The sequence below is a fragment of the Hemitrygon akajei genome, chromosome 10 (assembly GCF_048418815.1).
Source record: "Hemitrygon akajei chromosome 10, sHemAka1.3, whole genome shotgun sequence".
NCBI classification, from domain to species: Eukaryota; Metazoa; Chordata; class Chondrichthyes; order Myliobatiformes; family Dasyatidae; genus Hemitrygon; species Hemitrygon akajei.
In genome coordinates, this window is record NC_133133.1 from 170,229,603 (window position 1) to 170,256,550 (window position 26,948).

Here is a 26,948-nt window from a genome sequence, read left to right on the forward strand (position 1 = left end):
TAACTCCGGTGATAATCTGGGCATTTCCACACACTAACAAAGATTAATGGGCATGGAAGTGATAATTCAAGTTAATGAGCTTAAGTTGAGTATATTTTAATAAAATTCTCCTGATAAATTTTGCATCCCAATTATTTTGTAATTGGATTTCCGAAACACTTCAGTATTGGAGAACAATTAGTTTCATCACTCTTGTTCCTCTAATTTATACATTTTGTGATTAACCTAACAGAGTCTTTCTGTTTTCTTTAACAAGAAAAGAAATACTTGCATTTATATTGTGCCTTTCATAAATTTGCATTGGAATCAAAACAGAAGTTCTTGAAATATGGCTTCAGTGGTATTACAAAGGAATAGTTTGTGCAAAGCAAGTACCCAGACACAGCAATATCTTAATGACTGCATTACCACTGATATTTACTTACTTACTTATTGAGATACAGCACGGAATAGGCCTTCCGGTCCTTTGAGCTGCGTCGCCCAGTAATCCCCTGATTTAATCCCAGCCTAATCATGGGGCAATTTACAATGACCAATTACCCTACCAACTGGTAGGTCTTTGGAACGTGACAGGAAACCGGAGCAGTCAGTGGGATCCCATGCTGTCACAAGGAGAACATACAAGCTCCTTACAGGCAGTGGTGGGAGTTAAACCCAGTCACTGGTACTGCAAAGCATTATGCTAGGCAATGCACTTTGGGTTTAGATACTGGATATCCACCAGGATATTACCGCTCTTCTACAAAACAGTTCCGTCAGATTCTTGAGAAAGTAGTTGGGACTTCAGTTTAAGGTCTATTCTGAAAAATGGCATTGCTGACCTCTCTGCTGCCATTGTCAGTCTGGATTTTTACGTTCAAGTCTCTGGAATGGAGGTTCACATAAAACTTTGCAGTGATTTTAAATTTGCTTTCTGAATGCATATTTCAGGTTCTAAAAAGTAATTGTTTAGTAATCTTTTACAATGACTAATTAGTGCAAATAACAAAAAAAAATGCTATGGTGATGAGAGAAATGGAATTTGTGCACAGGAAGCTCCTAGAACTAGCAATGTGATAACAATTAACCTAAAAACACAAAATATAGTCATTGCAATAGAAAATAAATATTGCAATTTGTTCGCATATAGCTGCTACAAATTGGAGGCTAAATAAGCTGTCAAGCCTGTCTGCCATATTCCAAGATCATGGATCATTGTGTCATGGAGTTCAAAGTAAATTTTAGTATCAAAGTACATACATGTCACCATATACAACCCTGAGATTCATTTTCTCGTGCGCATACTCAACAGATCAGTAGAATAATAATTATATCGGAATCAACGAAAGACCACCCAACTAGGGCATTGAGCCAGAGTACAGAAGACCACACACTGTGCAAATGCAAAAAGAAGAAACAATCGTATAAATAACCAATAAATATTGAGAAAGTGAGATGAAGAGTCCTTGGAAGCGATCCGTAGGTTGTGCGAACGTTTCAAGGATGGGACAAGTGAAGTCGAGTGAAGTTATCCCATCTAATTCAAGAGCCTGATGGTTGAGGTTGAGGAGTAATGACTGTTCCTGATCCTGGTGGTGTGAGTCCTGAGGCTCCTGTACCTTCTTCCTGATGGCAGCAGTGAGAAGAGAGCCTGACCTGGGTGGAGTGTGTCCCTAATGATGGGTGCTGCTTTCCTGCAACAGTCTTTCATGTGGACGTGCTCAGAGGTGGGGGTGGAGGGTTTTACCCGTGATGGACTGGGTCATATAGCATAGAAAGAGGCACTTCAACTCATCTACCCCTTGACATCCAAGATACCCTGTCCAAGCTAGTCCATTTGCCAAAATTTGAGGTGTAGAGGTTTCATTGTGCAGGACCAACTCTCTCCGTGGCATTACGGGGGCTGCAAAGTAAAGAGCCTTCAGGACCGTCACAGAGGCTGATGTGTGAGCCTCCAGATGGCTGCGGATCGAGAGGAGTGACCTGTGGACCAATGCTGCTGGGACACAAGCCAGGGCCTGATTAACCTGGCTCGGTCTCCTGGGCAGAGTATCTGATAGTCAATGACCCGAAACACGCGATGACCCCAGACTATATCGCTGATGGCGAATCCCGGCACACCCTAGGATGTATCTCAGCATTAAACCTCTAACATTTCTTAAAGCTTTCATTATCTACGTGTTAGAAACATGTAATGCTGTTGTTGTTGATAAAACTTCTATCCTGCTGAGGGTATTGGCTGGATTTGTGTTTCACAGTAAAACTTAAGTAATTAGTTGTTCGATTATTTTTGAAATATTAAAATTATAATATCCTCCCAACACAATACCAGCAAGGATTTTAATTTCTTAAAGCATTAAGCTGAAATTATTTGACATTTAAATTCTATTGCTAAATGAAATTAGAAGTTTAAATCTCAAGAACAAAACACTCTCAGTGTTGACATGCACTGCTCCCATCTGACAGGCAATATCGATATTATTTCCACTTCATTTTGCAGAGAAAATTGTCGGTAATTTTTCTACAATCCACCAAGATGATAATTTCCTCCTGAGGAACAGTGTATAATCAAATTGGAGCTCAGGAGACATTTCTAAGTGCTGAAGAAACAGCCACAGCTAATTAACATGGCAGGCTTAGCTATAACATCAGGAAACACGTTTTATGTTCTGTTCGGTACAGGAAGAGGTTTGATAATCATCCACACCTAGAGGTATGCAGATGCTTTTTAATTGCAATTCAACATTTAACTTTTCCATCCAAGAAAAGACATTAGCCATTTCCTGTTTAGTTATAGTAACCAAGGCAACCATTTATAATTTACAATAGTTATGTCCGGCTTTGTCTTTCAATTTAGATATGTGGATTGAGGTCATCCCAAAAGACACAAAAGTCCTATGAAACTTTTTCTTTTATTTTTGCCTTGCTTTTCTTTCAGTGATTAAAGCTCAACATCTGCAAATATTGTCGGTAGAACAATACTGTTGTGCAACATTAAGATTGTTTTAGTAGAATTAGTTAATGTAGTTTGTTCAAATGTTTTTTATTTTTTAATTTATTTTTTATTTAGTCTTTTATTTGTCAATCAGCAAACAAAATTAGAAGATAGATGTGCATTCTTTTAATAATGAAAGTATATGTTAAAATTACTTTAATCATGAAGTAATACCACAAATGCTGGGCTGGAGGTACTCAGCAGGCCAGGCAGCATCTATAGAAAAGAATAAACAGTCAATGTTTTGGGGTGAGACTCTTCATCACAACATGAAGTTATTTTTCTTTCTGAGTCAAAATTAATTGGCAAAGGGCAATTGCATCATATCCTTCAGATTTAGTTTGCCTATAGTTGTTGCTAAATCTCCTTTCAAAAATGATCTCTCCTTTGTCCTCCCAAATGCTACACAATAATTTAATTATTCCCAACATATTTCAAATTCTAAACTTAGATCATTGTATCATGTGCCGTAAATCGGGCACTTAATGACTAGTTCCTGCATTGGTGGAGATGCAGAGGATTAAGGTAATTGACCTGTAAGAAATGCCAATCCAACACATTGACATTGACTCATGTTTTTTTATTGAATAATATTGATAACCAGCCAACGTGTGGGTTAGCTCTTTGCGGATTTCAGTGCTTATCAATTGCAACACAGAAGTTAGAACTGTGTGAGGGATCAGATGACAACGTGTTCAACTCTCTGGCCTGCTGCTGGACTCTTATCAGCTAGAGGCAGGGACTGAGTACTGAGTGCTGAATGGTCAGATGCCCTTCATATCTGGGCTCTTAGGGAAAGGATTGCTGATCATTTATAGAATGGTAATTGTTTGTATAACTTTATGTAATTTTAATTGATTTCTTAGCCTTAAATTTGTTATTTTAAAATAGATTTTTATTATTTCTTACTTTACCAAATCCATTTAACAGTTCTTAAATGATTTCTTCTCCTTCATAAGGCCAGCATTGCTGTTGGGGAATAGGCTGCCAACAGATCACCAGATTCCTCTCTCCTGGGCCATTTTCAAACTGTCCGCAGGTGTTGCCCCATCCTTGAAGATCCCTCCTCTCCTGGAGATGAGGTTTCTGGAGCTTCTGTTGGCATTTCTGTAGCACTGGGGTCGCTAGCCCCATGCCCAACCCTCCTCCTTTCACAGCCAGGCTTGGGACCGCCCATGGTGGAGCTGTTACTTGAATGGTGAGAGCTGTTAATGATGATGCACATCGGGTGAAGTATCCATGATGCATCAAGAAACTGCAGAGAAACATCAAGAAAACCAGCCTCCCTTCTATAAACTCTGTGTACATTTCTTAGTGCCTTTGTAAAGTAACCAGTATAATCAAAGATACGCCCACCCCTTTCTTCTGCCCCCTCCCATTGGGTAGAAGATACAAAAGCCTGAAAGCATGTAACACAAGGCTCAGGGACGGTTTCTATCATAGATAGGTGTGTTGCTTTGCATCATCAGACAACACAGTTTGAGTATGAGCTGCTGGCAGCCCACAAGTATCATCGTGCTTCCAGCGCCAACACAGAATGTCCACAACTTACTAACCCATATTCTCCCAGGACGTAGGATATAACCAGAGCAGTCGGAGGAAACCCACGCAGCCACGGGGAAATTGTACGATCTCCCCACAGGCAGCAGGGAGAATCGAACACTGATCGAATAGCTGGCGCTGTAAAGCCCTGCACCGACCGCTATACCACTGCGTTAATGAGCATAACAGTTCTGAAAGGGAGAGGGAGGAACGATGTCAAGATGTGGTTATGTACAGCTTTCAAATACATCAAGTCTCTGCTGAAGAGTCCAATGCTTGGGTGTGGAGCAAGATTTAACAAGACATTGATAATGCAATTAGAAAAATATAATGGCTCCTTAAGGTTATTATAGCTGGCTGGTAGTGTAGTGGCATCAGCACTGGACTTCAGAGCGAAGGCTCCCGAGTTCGAATCCAGCCGGCTCCCTTGCACGCTTTCCATCCGTGCTGGGTTGAGCGTCGCACTAGCAACTCAGCCTTGTAAAAATAAGAAAGCCTGCTTAAAAAAACCAGTCACGACGGCGTCCCGATGACTCCACTCAGAGTTAAAGGCTTTCTATTATTATTCTATTAAGTTATTATAGCCAGGTGTAGTAATGGAGATAAGCTCCCAGCATCTATTAAATGTTCCCTATGGTGTGTGTCTCAAATAGTCTCTGACAACCAAGTCCAGCTCCTGGCCTTCATGAGCGGTTTAGCTACTAAGCCCAGTGGAACTGTTTCTACTGACAGGAGAAGGAGAAAAGGTGGGTTACTGGTGCCTTAAACTAGTCGCTTTGGGCAGATGGAATCATCAGCCATGGTTGGCTGCTCATCTAGGAGAAGGAAAACTCTGGTCTCAAACCACTGCTGCCTCGTGGCTATACCCACTCACAGGGAAGGCTTCGTTTGTAAACCCTGAGGGAAAAATCGTAGCTGGAGTCCCTAAAGCAGTCATACGATGAGTTCAACACTGACTGTCAACTCCGGCCAAACTGTATTGGTCTCTGCCGTTTCTTTAGATTCATCAGCTGCGTGGAGAGGGGGAGCCTACTGCATGGGCAACAGCTTGCTGTCCATATCACACTGCTCTGGCTTGCATATCACGTAGACAACTCGGATCATCATCTACGGGTGACCTTGGCCAATGGATGACCTCCAAAACACCATGAGGTGTTTCAAAGTTTCTACATTAACCCAAGTTGCTGCTGCTTCCTGGAAACAAATCCACTTCATCTGTGAAATTTCCAAGCTTGACGTTACAGTGTAAAACTTGGCATAGATCACTGCAGGATCAGGTGGAGTGGTTGGATTATAGAGGGGCATTGCTGGGATATTAGGTCTGTTGAATGGTTCCCTCGTATACCAAGATGGACTCCTGACCTCAGAAAGTACCTCATTGTGACCTTGTGGTCCATTGTCTGCCTACACTGCGCTTTCTCTGCAACAGTGTGACACTTTATTCTGCACTTCCTTATTGTATAACACGTACTGCCATTGTAATGAGTTGATCTGTATGAATACGTCATGCAGCATTCATGGAGACGGGAACAGAATGAACAAGCTGAGGTGCGAAAGGGAATAGTGTTTCTCTTGCTTGGTTCATGCTATAGGTCATCAACCTGAAGCAATAACTGTTTTTCCTTCCATAGATGCTGCCTGACCTGCCGAGTGTTACGGCCAAATCCTGTTCTTTCAAATTTTCCGTGTCTGTAGTTGTTTTTTTTCTCTGGTTTTCAACTTTCACTCACCCTGTTTACTTTGAAGCTGTACATACTAAAGAGCGCATACTTGTGTTTCTTCCTGTAACTTCTAAGAGCTCTGATCTCCCATCCCTGTCCTTTCGTTGCTTTGTCTATGAGAGTCAGCTTTCTTGCCTTGGGAGCACGCAAAGTTCAAAGTAAATTTATTATCGAAGTACACATATGTCACCATATACAACCCTGAGATTCATTTTCTTGCAGGCATACTCAGTAAATCTGAAACCATAGAATCAACGAAAGACCACACCCAAAAAAGCTGGACAAGCAACCAATGTGCAAACGACACCAAACTTCCAATACAAAGGGAAAAATAAATAAGTAAGTGATAAGTATCGAGAACATGAGATGAAGAGTCCTTGAAAGTGAGTCCCTAGGTTGTGGGAACAGTTCATTGATGGGGAATGAAAATATCCCATTTGGTTCAAGGGACTGATGGCTAAAGGATAATAACTGTTCCTGAACCTGGTGGTGTGAGTCCAAACATTTGGTATTGTAGGTACAATATTTCTATTTTATTAATAACCCTTGTTGCCTTCAGTGGGACAATTAAACATTTTAGAATATTTATGTCCTCTTCACATCTCTTTTGCTGCATGGATTATTGGGAGGTAGGGGTGGGAAACAGATATGATGACATCATATAGAGATCACTTATGCTCCATACTCAAGCAACAAAGATTGTGTTTGGAGACACAAGACACTGTTGGAATCTGGAGCAAATAGACTACCTGCTGGAGGTACTCAACAGGGAGATGGACAGTTGATAGTTCTTGTTTCCCTTCAGCCTGTAAAAGCCTCCAGAACAGGCAGAAGGATTTGCTAATATGTAGGCTTTCCACAGAATGTTCTCACATAATCTGCGGATCATGGAGAGAACCCTCTGGCAATGTCCTGTCAGCAATGCACACTGTAGACCTTCCACCTCTCTATGGATTTCTGCTCAGAGAACACCTCTTCTGAATGCACTGTTCTTATTCACAAAGAAAAATATTTGGAATAGAACTTGTTTGCCAATCTATCCAACTATCTCGGTAAAATTTTCTCTGTAAAAGTTTTCTATGGATTCCTGCTCAAAGAATATGCCTTTTGAGTGTATCGTTCTTGCTTGGAATGAAAAAGATTTGGAATAGAAATTGTTTGCCAATCCATCCAACAATCTCTGCTAAAATTCTCCATCCCTTCCCATTACAGTATCTTTAAGCAGGATACCCTCCAGTGGATGGAAAACTGCTGATTATAATATGACTCAGTGTCTTTAAGGTTTGGAAGTCATTATTGCTGCTCATCGAGTCCTTGTCAAGGGGTCATCAGAGAAAAGGGTGAGAAGTTTCAAGTTCTTGGGTGTCAACATCTCTGAAGATCTATCTTGGGCCCAACATATTGATTCAATTACAAAGAAAGCACGTCAGCAGCTGTATATATTTCAGTAAGAGTTTGAGGTGATTTGGTATGTCTCCAAAGACTCAAACAAATTTCTACAAATGTACCATCACCTGGTATGGAGGGGCCACTGAATTGGATTGGAAAAACCTGCAGAGGGTTGCAAACTGAGCCAGCTCCATCATGGCCACTATCCCCCCCCCCCCCCCGGCATCAAAGACACCTTCAAAAGGCAATGCCTCTAGAAAGGGGGTATCCAGCATTAAGGACCCACATCTCCCAGCACATGCTCTCCTCTCATTGCTACCATGAGGGAGAGGAGTCTGAAGATGCACACTCAGTGTTCGAGGAACAACTTCTTCCCCTCTGCCATCGGATTTCTGAATGGACGATGAACCCACCCTGAATGTGACCTCACTAATTTTGCTCTTCTTGCACTACTTATTCAATATATACAGTGGATTCCGGTTAACCAGGGCACATCAGTAACCAGTACTTTCTGGCCCAAATATGTAGCTGCACCAATTAGCTGAAGTTTTGTGAAAATAGTTAAAATAGTATAATAATGGCAAACTAATTTTAACTGAGTAACAAATTATGTATTTAAATGAAATACAGAACAAATTAGAACACTATCAATATTACTACAGTATCATAAAACAATGTTAGCTTCTAATAGTTATTGATGGAGGAATTCATCCAGTATCTGCTGCCGTTTTCCTTGGATTAACTATAAACGAACAAAATCAGTGCAGACGGCTAGGCTTTCATACAATGCCTTTGACGAATACATCCTCCAAATCTTCAATTTCAAAGTAACGTTCAAGATGATTATTAATACCTTCAAATTCATCATATAGCTCCTAACCTGCTGAAGTAGTGAAATTGTTTCATTTTCACTCCCGGCCATTTCTCACATCTACAAATCCGGAATGCTTGAAACAGCGGTGAGCAAAACAAATAATTCAGAACTGTCTTAATGTTTATTTCTCACCAGCTACCAGTGACAAATAGCACTGCTATGTGAACACAAACACACACGACTGATGCGATTTAAAAACTGTTCATTCTAAGCAGGCTGTAGTGTCTAACGGCCAGAAAAGTGCAGGTGACTGACACTAGTTAGAAACTGTTAGTCAACAGTCTCCTGACCCAATTAAGTGGCATCATTCATTGTTCATTCTGTACCATATTGTATCATGTGGGCCATCATGAACTTTACATGACCGTGTTTGTTCTACGGAAGTGGTTTGCCATTGCCTTCTGGGCAGTGTCTTTACAAGACGGGTGACCCCAGCCATGATCAATACTCTTCAGAGATTGTCTGCCTGGTGTCAGTGGTCACATAACCAGGACTTGTGATATGCATCAGCTGCTCATACGACTATCTACCACCTGCTCCCATGGCTTCATGTGACCCAGATCTGGAGGCTAAGCAGGTGCTACACCTTGCCCAACGGTGACCTCAAGTCAAGTCAAGTCACTTTTTATTGTCATTTCGACCACAACTGCTGGTACAGTACACAGTAAAAATGAGACAATGTTTTCAGGACCATGATACTACATAAAACAGTACTAAAACTACACTGAACTATGTGAAAAACAACACAGAAAAAAACTACACTAGACTACAGACCCACCCAGGACTGCATAAAGTGCACAAAATAGTGCAGGCATCACAATAAATAATAAACAAGACAATAGGCACAGTAGAGGGCAGTAAGTTGGTGTCAGTCCAGACTCTGGGTATTGAGGAGTCTGATAGCTTGGGGGAAGAAACTGTTACATAGTCTGGTCGTGAGAGCCCGAATGCTCCGGTGCCTTTTCCCAGATGGTAGGAGGGAGAAGAGTTTGTATGAGGGGTGTATGGGGTCCTTCATAATGCTGTTTCCTTTGCGGATGCAGCGTGTAGTGTAAATGTCCGTGATGGCGGGAAGAGAGACCCCGATGATCTTCTCAGCTGACCTCACTATCTGCTGCAGGGTCTTGCGATCCAAGATGATGTAATTTCCATATCAGGTAGTGATGCAGTTGCTCAGGATGCTCTCAGTACAACCCCTGTAGAATGTGATGAGGACGGGGGGTGGGAGATGGACTTCCCTCAGCCTTCGCAGAAAGTAGAGAGGCTGCTGGGCTTTCTTTGCTGTGGAGCTGGTGTTGAGGCACCAGGTGAGATTCTCCGCCAGGTGAACACCAAGAAATTTGGTGCTCTTAACGATCTCTACCGAGGAGCCGTTGATGTTCAGCGGGGAGTGGTCACTCCGTGCCCTCCTGAAGTCAACAATCATCTCCGTTGTTTGGTTCACATTCAGAGACAGGTTGTTGGCTCTGCACCAGTCCGTTAGTCGCTGCACATCCTCTCTGTAAGCTGACTCATCATTCTTGCTGATGAGACCCACCACAGTCGTGTCATCGGCGAACTTGATGATGTGGTTCGAGCTGTGTGTTGCAGCACAGTCGTGGGTCAGCAGAGTGAACAGCAGTGGACTGAGCACACAGCCCTCCATGCTCAGTGTGATTGTGTTGGAGATGCTGCTCCCGATCCAGACTGACTGAGGTCTCCCAGTCAGGAAGTCTAGGATCCAGTTGCAGAGGGAGGTGTTCAGGCCCAGTAGGCTCAGCTTTCCAATCAGTTTCTGAGGGATGATTGTGTTGAATGCTGAACTGAAGTCTATGAGCAGCGTTCGAACATACGTGTCTTTTTTGTCCAAGTGGGTTAGGGCCAGATGGAGGGTGGTGGCAATGGCATCGTCTGTTGAGCGGTTGGGACGGTACGCAAACTGCAGGGGGTCCAGTGAGGGGGGCAGCAGGGTCTTGATGTGCCTCATGACGAGCCTCTTGAAACACTTCATGATGATGGATGTGAGTGCAATGGGACGGTAGTCATTGAGGCAGGACATGGAAGACCTGCAGGCTAGTGGAGGGAAGGAACACCATACACCTCCTTTGGTGCACATGTATATTCACCCTGCTACCCTAAGTGGCATGATGTCCCAAATAAATGAAGGGAATCCTAATTATTTTCTGGATTGGTATTCTTGCAACAGATATGAAACCTGATTCTGAATCTGATTCTTCTGTGAGCCAGTAAGAATTAATATAAATAGGGTAGTGCATTCTGGGTACTGCATTACACTGGGAAATCCAACAATGACATTCTGGGACCTTTGTAAATAAACACAATACTCCCAGGACTTTTAATAATGACATTTATGTTACATACAACATTGTTTTAATGATACTAAACTTTTGGCAGATATTCTTTGAGTTATCTATGGATCCAAAAATATTGGGTGGAACATTTTGCGATGTATTTTGCCTTTGATGAAATCTTCAAAGAAATGTTCACAGTTGAATTTTACCTTTATTTCAGGCAATGGAAATGGATGTGAAAAAAATGAACGTCACTTTACTTCGGATATTCCGCGAAGGAATAGCTGCTGCTTTGGGGCTTCTTCCACAGCAAGTTCATATTAATCACCTTAACGTAAGTCACCTTTACAAACATTCTAATTTACAGATAGTGGCACGGTGCCAAGTTGTATTCTAGAAATGGTTCAGACGTAAATGATGTAGGGTGCTTGCAAGCTGCATTTGAAGATAGGAAAACAAAATCTAATATTTTAACAAAGCAAGCAAAACAAACTGGTCTTTCACTCAGCATCTGCAGGCTCAAGGTCCTGTACCATTTATCCCTGTCATATTCCACTGCCATTTGACATTAAAAATTCAGTATTAGACCATGGAAAATAAGGACCACCTCCCATATTTCATGAGCCCCTTCCTTGGAGAAGGCAGATATTGGTGATGAAATTCATCACTGTCTTTGATGAGCCAGAACAGCTTTTCATTGACTAAGGGAAGAAGTATTTGAAATTGAAGATGAAGACCTTAAGCATAGCACAATAGGCATCATCTGCCTGGCAGGACTGATCCCTCCTTCATTACCGTTCATCATCACATTGAAACCTACTGAATATTGAAGGTGAGGACACGGAGAGGATGGTTCTTATAGTGGGCGAGTGTAGGACCAGAGAACACAGCCTCAGAATAGAAGGACGTCCCTTTATAACAGAGATGAGGTGGAATTTCTTTAGCTAGAGGGTGTTGAATCTGTGGAATTCATTTCCACAGATGGCTGTGGAGTAATTGGGTATGTTTAAAGAGGAAGTTGATGGGTTCTTGATCATTATGGCTGTCAAAGGTTACAGGGAGAAGGTGAGAGAATAGAGTTGAGAGGGAAAATAAATCATTCTTGATTGAATGGTGGAGTAAATTGAAATAAACGGAATTGTCTAATTCTGCTCCTATATCTTATGGTCTTATACACTTCTGAGAAGGTATCTCCAAGCACTGGGAAAATACATTCAGTGTTTTCCTTTGCAAAAACCCTCCAAATTCATTGGATGGCAAACAAATCCATATCAGTGCCCTTTCTCAGGCTAATATCTCCAACGCCGAGGCCTTATATATACTCAGGAACTAAGCTGGGTGGCCCGTGTTGTTTGAATGCCTAACATCTGACTCCAAAACACACAACTTATTCTGAGCTATGGCACAGGAGATTAACAGTACTCTCCTACAAGAGTGAGCTCAAAGCTTTTTCAAAGAAGTGGAACTTCCCTACTTAGTCCTTGGAACCTCTGGCCGATAACCACTCAAAGAGGAGAGGGAGCATTCAGGATGGTGAGGAGGAACTTGGTTTAAAGTCAAAGTCGAGTCATCTTTGCAAGTATACGTATGAAAATCTTGCAGCAGTAACCTTAGGCACACAGCATCATACAGTCAGTGGCCACTTTATTAGGTACCTCCTGTACTTAATAACGTGGCCACTGAGTATATGTTTGTGGTTACTGTATCAGCTGCTGCAGCCCAGCCACTTTAAGGTCTGACATGTTGTGCGTTCAGAGATGCTCTTCTGCTACCACTGTTGTAACATGTGGTTATTTGAGTTACTGTTGCCTTCCTGTCAGCTTCAACCAGTCTGACCATTCTCCTCTGACCTCTCTCATTAACAGGGTATTTTCGCCCAAGAGCTGAATGTTTTTTGTTTCTCACAAGATTCTCATTTTCTGAGATAGTCAAATCACCCCACCTGATATCAACAATCATTCCATAGTCAGTCAGTTAATCACATTTCTTCCCCATTCTGAACAAAAACTGAACCTCTTGACCATGTCTGCATGCTTTTATGCATTGAGTTGCTGCCAGCTGATTGGCTGATTAGATACTTGCATTAATAAACAGGTGTACATGTGTATCTAATACAGTGGCCGCTGAGTGTATATCACAAGCACGGTGAAGCTCTGTGTAGGCAATGGAAGGGGCAAAATCAGCTCACGAACAAGTTTTCAGTCACCTCCTGCTCCGCCTCTGGTAGAGTTCCCACTTCTCACTTCAGCCTCATCGGTCACGTCAGAATCCACAATACTCGCTGCTGCCTGTAAGGGGTTTGTACATTCTCCCTGAGTTTCCTCTCACAGTCCAACGATGCTCTGGTTGGTAGGTTAATCAGTCATTCTAAATTGTCCTGTGATTAGGCTAGGGTTAAATCGAAGGCTGCTGGGCGGCACAGCTTGAAGGGACAGAGGGGCCTGTTCCGAACTGTATCTCAGTAAATAAATCAATAGAGTGGAGTAAGTCATCCTCAAACCTGAGGGACTGTCTGAGAGGAAGATATTGAAAAAAAGTCAAGTGTAACATTGCCTTTGATACATGCAACACTGCCACTATTAAGATGATGTAACCAACTTGGCAAAATTATTCACATGATCAAATATCGCCGATCAGGAACGGAAAACAATCCTTAGTGAGCAAATTCTACTTTCCTGCCAAAAGGCAAATTAGTAGAGCATATCAGTTTTATCCCAAATCCCTGGAAGTTACTTGAAACCCAGAGAATAGTTAATGTAGAGTCGATGTAAAAAAAAATTATATGTATATATACTGCTGCTGCATAACAACTTTCATGACATATGGGTCCTAGCTTCCGCAATATACAAGTCATCTTCAAGGAACTGTGCCTCAAGAAGATTGAATCTATCACTAAGGACTCCCACCACTCAGGGCATGCGCTTTTCTCACTGTTACCATCAGGAAGGAGGTACAGAGGCCTGAAGGCACACACTCAGCGATTCAGGAACAGCTTCTTCCCCTCCTGAACCCAGGAACACTACCTCACTACTTCTTATTTCTGTTTTTGCATTACTTATTTAATTTAACTATTTAATATACACATATATACTTACTGTTTTTTCTATATTTATCATGTATTGCATTGTACTGCTGTTACAAAGTTAATAAATTTCATGACATATGCTGATGATATTAAACGTGATTCTGATAAGAATTAGTCAAAGCCTCTACGTGCAGAGCCTTCTGAAAAACACTCAGTACAAAAGTTCAAAGTAAATTTATTGTCAAAGTACATATTTGTTACCATATACAACCCTGAGGTTCATTTTCTTGCATCCATGCCCAAGAACCATTAATAGGATCAATGAAAGATGGCACCCAACAGGATAAACAAGTAACCAATGTGCAAAAGACAACAAACTTTGCAAATATGAAAGAAAACAAACAAATAATAAAATAAATAAATAAGCAATAAACAGTTCCATTCTCCCTACAGTCTGCTTGTTTTTTTTTACAATCTAATGGTTTTATTATTCACTTTTGGCGTGGATGTGACATCTAAGTGAGTCCTGTCAGATTTTTGTTTGCAAGTACCTTTGGAAGTTTGACCCTGCACTCCCAATGACATTATTTATTTCTGTTAATGTGCTGAAAACTAAGATTTAGATTGTGGGAATTGTTTATGCAGTTATATTATTGCCATTGACTTCAGATGCTGGAACGTGGAGTGAAAATCTAACGGCTGGAGGAATTCAGCAGGTCAAGTCTCTATGCAGGCAAAGCGATAGACAATGTTTCAGGTCAAGGCCCTGCATCAGCTGAGAGTATAGAGGGGAGATAGCCAGTAGAAAGAGGTGAGGGTGTTGGGTGAGGCGGGAGTTGGCAGGGGATTGGTGGAAACGGGTGAGGATGGAGATGATGGACAGTTGGAACTGGGCGGGAGAGCAGAAAGGGCATAGAGACAGTGGCTGTTGGGTGGAGATGGCTAAGGTGAGAGAGAGAAAAGGGGGAAGATCAAGCCAGGTGGTGGTGGGTGGTAAAGACAAAGGCTGGAAGGTGACATTTGGAAGCAAAAGAGCCTGCACATGGTGGAATTTGATAAGTAAGGAAGATGATGAGTGGAAACAGATAAGGGAGGGATGTGGGACAGATGGAACAAGTTGGGGGGTGTGTGTGGTGTGGGGATTGGGAAGATATGAGAACCTGTATGTGTGTGATAGGCAATGAACTGGGTTATGGTGGCGGTGGTGGGTGGGGAGAGGAAAAACCAGAAGGAGAGGGAAAGGATCAGGGCGTGGGCCATCTGAAATTGGAAAATGCACTATTAAAATCAAATCAAAACAGGTTCCTTATCACTGATAAATGTCATGAAATGTGTTGTTTTGTGGCAGCAGCACAGTGCAATATATAAAAGTTACTACGTTACAGCAAGAAATATATTTTAAAGATAAATAAGTAGTGAAAAACAAGAGCAGAATAGAGAATTCATGGACCATTCAGAAATCTAATGGTGGAGGGGAGGAAATTGTTCCTGAAACACTGAGTATGTGGCTGCAGGCTCCTGTTCCTTCTCCCTGATGACAGCAATGAGAAGAGGTGATAGGGGTCCTTAATGATGGATGCTGCCTTTTTAAGGCATTGCCTTTTGAAGATTTCTTCGATGGTGTTCAGACTCCATACTACCAGATCATAGACTACCTAGGCAGAATATGATGTGTTATTCTTATAGCTTGTTTTTGCCCTGTTAAATTATTACCATATTTTTTATTTTTGGAAAAATACACAGGTAAAGAAAAACTGCATTGAATTTTACATATCACCAATGAATCGTAAAAGTGGAACGTTAGATCCAATACCTTCTGAAGAAGTGATACAATTGCTCAATGTAAATATGATGCATCAGAGTCTCTCAAAATTTGGCATCACACAAGTTACCCCTGAGGTAAGAGTGATTTGCTTTTGATCTTTTGACTGGGGAATCTCAGCAGCTCTGAATGTACTTTGGAAAACTGGAGGATTGAGCCACATGGTTGAAAGCTAAGCTGCTTGATAAGATGATGTATTTTCCCTTGTTCGTTATTTATTTAATGCTCAAGAAAAATTAACTTGCTGACCATTATACCGCTGGTGTTTAGGGCAGCAATGAAGGTCCTTTATCTCTGGCAGCGTTCAGAGCTTCCTTCATCATGTCAGTAGCTTCCTCTCGGTTTTCACCACTGTCAGTCATGCAAGTCCTGGGTGGTGACTCAGGAATACTGTATCACTCATATCTAAAAGGATTCTTCATTGTTGTTTCTGTAACAATTTTGTTTAACCAGTCATGGTTGTTAGCCCTAAGCTGAAGCTCTGAACCAAGAGGACTGGTGGACCACTCTTAATCTGGCCTCTACCCTTGACCTGTCTGGCATGCGTGACCCTACCAAGAGCCAAAGCATAAAGCCCTGACTCCAGCCAACATAGCTCTCTGGGTCATTGAGGCACGCAAGCCTCCAAACCACAACTAGGTTCAAAGTTCAAAGTAGATTTTATTATCAAAGTACATATGTGTCACCATATAAAACCCTGATTCATTTTTTCTGTGAGCATACTGACCAAATCTATAGATTAGTAACTATAACAGGACCAATGGAAGATCAACCAGAGATCAACGAACTGTGCAAATGCAAATATAGATAAATAGCAATAAATAACGAGAACATGAGATAACAAGTTCTTGAAGTGAAATCATTGGTTGTGGGAACATCTCAATAAGTGAGTGTAGTTATTCCCTTTTGTTCAAGGGCCTGATGATTGTGGGGTAGCAACTGTTCTTGAACCTGCCAGTGTAAGTCCTGAGGCTCTTGTACCTTCTACCTGATGGCAGCAGTGAGAAAGGAGCATGTCCTGGGTGATGGGGGTCCCTGATGATGGATGCTGCTTTCCTATGACAGTGTTTCATGTAGATGTGCTCAGTGGTTGAGGGAGCTTTACCTGTGACGTACTGGCAGAATCCAAAACCTTTTGTATGATTTTCTGTTCAAAGGCACTGGTGTTTCCATACCAGGCTCTGATACAACCAGTCAATACACTCTCCATTACACATCTATAGAAGTTTGTCACCAAGGTTTAGATGTCATGCTGAATTTCCACAGACCCCTGAGGAAGTGGAGGCACTGCTGTGCTTTTCCATAATTGCAAGTATGTGTTGGGCCCAGGTCAGGTCCTCTGGCATAGCAACACCCAGGAATTTAAAGTTGTTAACCCTCTCCACCTCTGATTCCCCGATGAGGACTGGCTCAAGGACATCTGGCTTCCCTTTCCTGAAGTCTACAATCAGCTCTTTGGTCTTGCTGACATCGGGTGAGAGTTGTTATGACACCGCTCAGCCAAATTTTCAGTCTCCTTCCTGTATGCTGATTCGTCACCCGCCTTTGATTTAGGCAACAACAGTGGTGCCATCAGCAAACCTGGAGGAATAAAGGTCAAGGCGATGAAGAATTGGACAGTAGACAACGAAATATATTGTACAACAAATTATTCTCTGATTTAGCAAATCAAGTAATCAGTTGGTTTTGGGGTACTCCAAGCAGCAATTCAATATATCTTTAAGGGTTTGATGGATGTCTAAACCTGTGTTTGTTTCATCTCTTAGTATGTAAAGATCAAATTGTATCAGGATGGCTTATTAAATGTACCTTCGAGAAAAAAGGTTCAAAGTGCATTTATTATCAAAGTTGTGTGTAGTTTACAACTCTGAGACTCGTCTTCTCCAGAAAGCCACAAAGCAAAGAAAACCATAGAAGTTGTTCAAACAAAAACATCAACCCCACCCCACACAAAAAAAAAACAAATCTCACAAACAGCAACATGATCACCTTCTCTCCCCCCATGTAAAAATTAACATCAAAGGTTTCAAAGGTACATTTAATGTCAGAGAAATGTATACAATATACATCCTGAAATGCTTTTTCTTTGCAACCATCCATGAAAACAGAGTGCCCCAAAGAATGAATGACAGTTAAATGTTAGAACCCCAAATCCACCCCCCCAGCTCCCCCCCCTGTGCGTAAGCAGCAGCAAGCAACAATTCCCCCCTCCCAAACCAGCATTGGCGCCCGCCACCAAGCACTCAAGCGTACAGCAAAGCATAAAGACACAGACTTGCAGTGTCCCAAAGACTACTCGTTCACCCGGTAATTCAACATACCACAGGCTCTCTCTCCCTAGTAAGGGAAAAGGGGGTATCTCCATCTCACAGGGAGAGGGGAGACATAAAAACAACTTGCTGATTTATGACATTAAAAGTCTGTTGCTTAACTTTTTCCGAGCTCAGTGCCCAAAGAACTCGCTCTCTGGGCACGCAGCCAGCTTGCCGCTTTTGTTCTTCCATCTCCCAGGACACACCGATTCCCTGCGGAGGCACCAACCACAAGTCCGCCCACCTCCAGAGCCACGAAATCCCAGAGCTCCGAAGGCGAGCTGATCTCCTAGGCCGCGCCCTTGGTATCTGGAATAATGGCTGTCGTGAGACCCCAAGAGTGGGTCCCACTTCCGCAAAGAACCAAAGTCAGGGTGTAACTTTGGGTCAGGGTCTTCAAAAGAACCCTGAAAGGGAAAAATAGAGATATTAAAGATAGAAGTAGAACTATTTCCAAAGAAGCAAGCAAAGGAGTCGCCATTAGGCACCCTTAGCTCCACCATGTTTAGAAAACTAACATATTTCAAATGGAACTAAAAATATTTGGAAAATAATGACTCAATATCAAATGTATTCCAATAGGACAGCTTATTCCTAATGTTCATCATGCTCCTTATTGTATATCTGAAGACAAAAGGCAGAGTATGGTAGAAGGTGAAATGCAGGGTCCTGATCTTGTCCTGTGCCATACAGGCCAAAGGTAAACCTCTACCAGCTGCTAGCCACAGGTAAGGCAGAATAGAGCTACATCGATGTAGAGTGAAGCCCTGTAGCAGCACAATTAGTAAATCTACTTCCCATTTATTGATACTCTGTTTGTGAAATTGGGCTTTGCTAGACTAACTGCATCCAGGATATCTAGTTCAGATAACAAACAAGTGAACTGCTGCAGGCAGTCAACTGGAGTGTGCAGCTGGTTCAGTCAGGTTTTTCAGCACAGCTTGGAATCCAAATATGTGCTGTTAAATGCACAGCTCCATGATAAGCTCGGGATCAGATACAAAGGCACATGATATCTAATGTTCTAAAATAGTTTAAAATACTGCTGAAAGCAGTTCTTGACTGTGAAAGGCAACTTTTCTTCTTGCAGCTGCGCAATTTTCAGTGAAATGAATGGATTTGCAGATTCCGTGCCAGCTCTGCGCTGGAGCAGATTCCCCAGAGTAAATGCGGGGAATTCCAGTAAGATCCTGCCCTGCCTTTGAACTCCAGGTCAGGGTGCAGCCAGGAAGTCAGCAGCAAAACTCCATTAGTCAATCAAGGACTCTTGTGTTTGCGTGGGAATCCTGAACAAGCCAGCATACGTGCCGCCACTTATAACGCAAAATCATAACAAAATCCCAGCCCTTTTTTTAAACAATGCTCTTGTAAGGTGAAAGGTGACCACACAGAAACGGACAATTTCTGTGAAAAGAGGATCAGTGATGAGTGCGTGGAATTCACTGCCAGTGAAGGTGGTAGAGGTGGATTCAATTGGGTCTTTTAAGAGACTCTTAGACGTGGGGCTTAGAAAGATAGAGAGCTATACAATAGGGAAATTCCAGACAGTTTCTAGGGTAGGTTACATGGTCGGCATAACTTTGCGAGCCGAAGAACCTGTAATGTGCTGTAGGTTTCGATGTTCTCATTTCAAAGTAAATTGATTATCAAAGTGTGTAGATGTCACCATATATCACCCCGAGATTAATTTTTCTCGCAGGCATTTACAGTTGTACAGAGAAATACAATAGAATCAGTTAAAAACTACAGGTAGCCTCTTGCTCTACTCAGGTTATACTTTTGACTGTGAGGCTAAGTACAGCTCCAATACCATATTTACGTTAGCAGATGACACCACTGTTGTTGGCCAAATTGTAGGAGGTGACGAATCAGCATATAGGAGTGAAATTGAAAACTTGGCTGAGTGATGCCACAACAACCACCCATCACTCAATGTCAGCAAAGCCAAAGGGCTGATTATTGACTTCTGGGGGGAGGAAATTGGAAAGTTCATGAGCCAATCCTTATTAGGGAATCGTCATCATCATTATGTGCCATGTCGGATGACATGGGCGATCATGGCCTTCCCATGACCATGAAGTTCTTGGCAAACTTTTCTACAGAAGTGGTTTGCCATTGTCGTCTTCCGGGCAGTGTCTTTACAAGACGGGTGACCCCAGCCATAACCAATACTCTTCAGAGATTGTCCTCCTGGTTTCAGTTATCTCTTAACCAGGACTTGTGATGCGTGCTATCTGCTCATATGACCACACCACCGGCTCTACGTGACCCTGATTGTGGTGGGGGGCGGGGGGGGACACTAAGCAAGTGCTGCAGGGGTGACTGCAGGCTAACAGAGGGAAGGAGTGCCTTACATCTCCTTTGGTAGAGACACATGAATGCCCCGCCACTCGCCACCTCTGACAGGGATGGGAGAAAGGATAGTGGGGTAGGGAGAATAAGAGGTGTTGGGGTAAATGTAAATGGGAACAGGAATGGAGCAACAACAAGAACCATAGATTTGCTAAGTGAACACATTTAGAGGACACAGATCAATTAAGATTAATACAGTAACAGATTAGATTTGTATGTGCTAATGAACCTGCAAATTCATGCAAGAGTTCACCCGCGGCTAATGAATAATTAACGTGGCAGCAGGGATCAGAAGGACAGGAAACTCTATGGCAGAGGCCTACTGAGAAATTAATCAATAGAGCAACGGGTGCAACCTTGAAAGAATGAACTAATTGGCTCAGGTATGGTAGAAATTTAAAAAAAAATTAATGGCGCAGCTGGCAAGTGTTCAAAGAACAGAAGGCTTAGTGGTGCACTGAGTAAACAGGTGCAATGGCCATTAAATATTCCGATACGTCACTGAGACCCCCACTGTCAAAATCCGGGGCCACTGTTGGACCAGCTTCAGAATTAGAATCAGGATCGGGTTTAATATCACCGGCATATGTCATCAAATTTATTAACCTTATAGCATCAGTACAATGCCATACACAATAATATAGAAACAAAAAGTAAATGAACTACAGTAAGGCTATATGTATATGCAATAGTTAAATTAATAATAGTAGTGCAAAAAACAGAAATAATAAAGAAGTGAGGTGGTGTTCATGGGTTCAATGTCCACTTGGAAATCGGATGGCAAAGCAGAAAAAGCTGTTCCTGAATTGCTGAGTGTGTACCTTCAAGCTTATGTATCTCCTTCCTGATGGTAACAGTGAGAAAAGGGTGGTGGAGGTCCTTAATAATGGACGTCGCCTTTCTGAGGCACCACTCCTTGAAGATGTCTTGGATACTACGGAGGCTAATACCCAAGATGGAGCTGACTAATTTTACAACTTCCTGTGGCTTTTTTCAATCCTGTGCCGTCATCCACCCCCCCCCCCCCCACCCCATATCAGATAGTGATGCAGCCTGCCAAAATGACATCCTCACCTCCTCTCTAACCCATCCAGTAACTGGTATGTCTGCTTCATTCAAGCCTTATATTCTTCTCCCCCAGCGGGTGTGAGCTTGACTCCAGAGAGCATTCTCAGCTTACGATAACTTCGGCTGTCCGCCGGTACACTTTGCCAAACTCGGCTCGTTAGCTAACTCTGCTCACGGCCACGTGACTCAGTCGTGAGAAGGCCACCTCTCATAAACAATATATGCCTAGTGTCGGAATGATTTGGGGTTCAAACAAACGGAACATTGGGAATTCCAATCAAAGGAACCTCGATTCGAGCTAATGATGTGTAAATACTGCCCACGTACAATTACTGATTGGCAAAAAATAACAGATCGTACACCATATAGAATTATAAAGCAAGGATATTTACCAATTTCAGCTTTATCAAACAGTTAATGGTGAGAAAAAGAAAAGGAAAAAGGGCCTACTACAATTAAACCAGTCTCAGTGTGCATACTACATTGAAGCTCAGGTCATGTCTGTAATGGTTGGGTGAGCCGCTTTACTCATGGCGCTGAATTCTCGTCACCAATCACAGGTAGAACTTCCAATGCACTAGGGTCTCCTATTCGGATTGGATCCTTCAGGCATCTTCCCAGATCCTCTCCGCTCCGCATCTCCTGCCAAAAGGCCGCAAACCCTACCACTCTCTGTCACCAATCTCTCCCTGCCCAGCTCTCTCTAGAACCTTCTCCCAATCCCACCGTCCTGATTGGCTGATGCATCATTCCTAAGTTGAACAACACAGTTCCTTATCTTTAGCCAAAAGCAAAACATCCTACCAGCAGGACACACTGCTTTTACAGAAAATGATGCTAAAATGAAATAGCTGCAGTATAGCAGTAGAAATCTTAACCAGGGCATTGGAGATGTATAAACTACACAACAAAAATCATAATATAATATATAAACAGATCTTGGGAGTTATACAATTTTGCATTTCTGGTACACTAAAATAATTGGTTTTCTTGTACACAACTTCATCCTACTTCTCGATGGTTCAAAGTAAATTTAATATCAAAGTATGTGTACGTCACCATATACTACCTGGAGATTCATTTGCTTGCAGCCATTCACAGTGGAACAGACAAATACAATAGAATCAATGAAAAGCTACACACAAAGACCGACAACCAATGTGCAAAATCTCCAGTTCATTTAGATATGGTTCGAAAGTCTGTTTCTCAAAAGGAAATGATAGGCTACAGATTGCAGCAAAAGCAGTTCAGAGATGCATTTCTGGAAGTTATGTGAGTTGCCTGCAAAGGTTTGCCATATGTCACCAGTGTCAATGGATGAGAGGAATTTCTTCTCTGAGTGCTGCGAATCTTTGGATTGCTCTACTACAGAGAGTGTTAAAGGCAGAGTCATTGAATAAATTCAGGGCTTGGAGAGACCGAATTTTGGATCACGGGGTGGGGGGGGGGGGGGTGATCAGAATTATTGGGGACAGGCAAGGGGGTGCAGCTGAGGTCAAGATGAAAGCAGCCATCATCTTATTGCATAGTGGGGCAGCCTTAAGGTATGTGAAGGAAATAATTCTGGTGTGCACTTTGGAACATCAAATGCTTAGTAACCAGCTGGTTCTGAGTGAGGATAAGGAATTCTGCATGACCGAGTTGATACATGTTGATTTACTGTGGCTGTGTGTACTGGGTTTGCTCGTATTTCCATAAGTTGGAATCCTTTCAGAGTGGAAGATAGCAGGCGGCTCAGAATTCTAATAGTTGTTTACCAAAGCTGGCCAGAGAGGATCAGCTGAGCAGGTGCTAACTTGACACCTTCTGAATCTTGGCTGAGTGACATAATTCATCTTGGTTGTTTGTATTGTTCAGGATGGTGAATATTTCTAGCTCAAGTTGAAGCGTTTGATATTGCAGTGTTTGCCAAGCTTTCATCGCCAGCTGAGGTGAGACCCTCAGTTTTTACAACCCCTGTCGCTTGCCTCGGTCCTGACTGGCTACCCCTTCAGCTGACCTTTCAATTCTGTTGGCTCGAGTTTCTTTGGATCCCTGTTAGTGGCCAAAAATGACACCACTTTAACTGGGACATCATGCAGGTTCTGGTGCAGGCAAACTCGAGGCTGGCACGAGTATTTTTAGAAGTGTGGCTCTCCCTCTGATCACTCTGTAAGCAAACACTTCGAAATCAATGCCATCTCGGAACCCCGAAGAGCTAAAGAAAAGCGAGCCAATCGAAATCAAAGGCCGACTGAAGGGATAGGCAAGTAGGGCCAAGGCAAGTGAATGGAGGGGCGATATAAATGTCAACACTCCAAGAGGAAAACACTAACAACCCCGTACTGAGGTTGTCACCTCGACATGATGAAATGTCTGCAAGCTAATTGCCAAGCCTGCTGTACTGTACTGGTGCACCATGCCCAGCTTTAAGTGTGCAGGCCGATGGAGGGCTTATGTAATTTAGAACACAGAGGTCTTCCTTAAACATGGGATGAGTGCAGTTTTCCCATTACCATAGATGATTCAACACTAAAAAAATGCTATGTTGAAAAGAGTAACATTAATAGTGTGTAGGGTTGTCGAAGGTTACAGTGGGACATTGATAGGATGCAGAACTGGGCTGTGAAGTGGCAGATGGACTTCAACCCAGATAAGTGTGAACTGATTTTTATTGGTAGGTCCAATATGAAGACAGAATATAACATAAATGGTAAGACTTTTGGCAGTGTGGAGGATCTGATGTCGATAGGACACTCAAAGCTGCTACGCAGGTTGACAGTGTTGTTAAGAAGGCGTATGGTGTGTTGGCATTCATCCACCATGAGATTGAGTTCAAGAGCCCTGAGGTAATGTTACAGCTATTTATGACCTTGGTCAGACCCCGCTTGGAGTACTGTGTTCAGTTCTGGTCACCTCACTACAGGAAAGATGTGGATACTATAGAGAGAGTACAGAGGAGATTTACAAGGATATTGCCTGAATTGGAGGATGTACCTTATGAGAATAAGTTGAGTGAACTCAGTCTTTTCTCCTTGGAGCGACAGAGGATGAGAGGCGACATGATAGAGGTGTATAAGATGATGAGGGGCACTGATCGTGTGGATAGCCAGAGGCTTTTTCCCAGGGCTGAAATGGCTAACACAAGGGGGCATAGTTTTAAGGTGCTTGGAAATATATACCAAAGGGATGTCAGGGGTAAGCTTTTCACTCAGAAAGTGGTGGGTGTGTGGAATGCATTGCCGGTGGCAGTGGTGGAAGCGGATATAATAGGGGATTTTAAGAGACTCTTAGACAGGTAAATGGAGCTTAGTAAAGTAGAAATTCTAGGCAGCCTCTAGAGTAGGTTACATGGTCCGCACAACATCGTGAGCAAAAGGGCCTGTAATGTGCTGTAGATGTCCATGTTCTATGTTTTATGTTCAAAAACCATGAAATAGAAAATAAAAATACAGTTTGTCAAAGAAAGCACGGCAGAGCCTCTACTTCCTTGCAGAGATTTGGCAAGACTTCTAAAAATTTGACAAGGAGCAGGAAACCAGAGGTCCATGAGCCAGTCCTCATTGGAGGATCAGATGAGGAGACTGTCAGTAACTTTAAATTCCTCAGTGTCATTATTTCAGTGGACCTGTCCCAGGCCCAGCACGCTAAGTGCAATTACAAAGAAAGCACAGCAGTGCCTCTACTTCCTTAGGAGTTTGCGAAGATTCGGTACGACAGCTAAACTTCGACAAGCTTCTACAGGTGTATAGTGGAGAGTATATTGACTGGACTCAGGACCCACACAACCAGGTTCAGGAATAGTTACTACACCTCAACCACCAGGCTCTTGAACCAAAGGGGATAACTTCATTCAACTCCATGTCCCATCATTGAAGTGTTCTCACAACCAATGGACTCACTATTAAGGACTCTTCATCTCATGTTCTCAATATTTATTGCTTATTTACTTATTATTATTTCTTTTTGTATTTGCACAGTTTGCTGTCTTCGGCACTTTGGTTGCGGGTGTTGTCATTCCAAGTTGGGTGGCCTTTCATTGATTCTGTTATGGTTATTATTCAATAGATTCAATGAGTATGCCCACAAGAAAATGAATCTCATAGTTGTATATGTGTTTTGATAATAATTTACTTTGAAATTTGAACTTCCTTCTAGAGTGGCAAATTTATCTGAAATAATACATAACTTAATATATGCATTGTGATATTTTCCCACCTGCATACAGATACACAGTCATATTTTATAATGTAAATTCTTGGATTACTCTTGGTGGCCATTGATTGAAAAGGCAAAAGTGTCTTTTGTACTTTCTTATTATACCAATCAACTTTTGAGCAACTATTGAAAAAGACCTTTACTCAAATTGTAATGCAGATCTATTCAAGAAAATTAATCCATTTAATCATAAGCCAACTTCTTTTTTCATCTGACAAAGTGGATTTTCAGATTACATTCTTCCAAGAGTCAACAATGATGAATGTACTGTATAAGTTGTAAAGCGTCATTTATAATCAAAATGTATTAATCATTTGTTCCTTTTGGAGATGCTTATTCAGCATCATTCATTTGTAAGCTTTACCTGTCTCAAGTTTTGTTTGGAACACAATGAACCTTGTTACTGAATTCTGAGAAATAATGTGTATGCCATAGCCTACCAGTATTTTGCGAAAAGAATACAACTCCGTTATATGGGTGCCACAGGATTAGATTTTGTTTCACTATCAAAGTCAATGTCGAGTTTATTGTCATCTACACAAGAACATGTATTCACAGGTGCAATGAGAAACTTGCAACATCTCAGGCACAAAGCATCATGTAAGCAGGAGGAAAACACACATAAATTAGACACTTTTTTACAAGAAATCATCAATTAGAACAAAAAAAAAACAAAATTCATTTGAATGCAAGGAGGTCAAAGTATTCATTGTATTGGTAGACTGAAGTGATCAGGGTTTTGCCAGTTCATTCAATAACCAAATGGTTGAAGGGGAGTTGCTGTTCTTGAAATTGGTGGTGTGGGACATTAGGCTTCTTAGTGTGGCAACTTGAAGTCTATATATGTTTCTATTGGTGAAGACAGAGACAAAAGAGACTGCAGAAGCTGAAATTTGGAACAAAAACATAAACTGCTAGAGGAACTCAACAAGTCAGGCCGTACCTCTGAAGGGGAATAGGCAGATGACATTTTGAATTGAGCAGAACGCTTGAGGTAAGATGTTGGCTCTGCTCTGTGCCTAGCAGCTCTGCCAATGCCAGATCAGGACCACAGAACCAGGCCAATATTAGACTTGAGATCTACTAATGCTGAGCTTGGCACTAGGGTTGCTATGTTGGTGGGCACAGGTCCGACACCACAATAGGTATTGTATTGCTGAATAATATAGATAGTGAAGATGGGTATAGGTTTCTCACTAGCACCATCTGCAATTTTTAAGTGCCTGCTTTAAGAGATGAAACAGATGTGGACTATAAAAATCTTTGAATTGGCAGCCATGCCCTGTTCTTCCTCTCAGATTTTACTGCTGCTAGACACTAGCCCATGCTTGTAAACTTAAGGAGCCAAATGCTGTGAAGGACAATGGTGCTTGGGAGAGAA

The 26,948-nt window shown here is 42.2% G+C and overlaps 1 protein-coding gene across 2 annotated transcripts in view; it reads left to right on the top strand.

Moving 5' to 3' along the window:
• ptprr (protein tyrosine phosphatase receptor type R) overlaps nucleotides 1-26,948 on the top strand; it is a 264,810-nt gene that overhangs the window by 41,399 nt on the left and 196,463 nt on the right. For both annotated transcript variants that reach the window (XM_073059666.1, XM_073059667.1), the window contains 2 exons: nucleotides 11,012-11,125; nucleotides 15,560-15,715. In XM_073059666.1, the coding sequence (XP_072915767.1) occupies nucleotides 11,012-11,125; nucleotides 15,560-15,715 (270 nt within the window). The remainder of the gene's footprint in view (nucleotides 1-11,011; nucleotides 11,126-15,559; nucleotides 15,716-26,948) is intronic.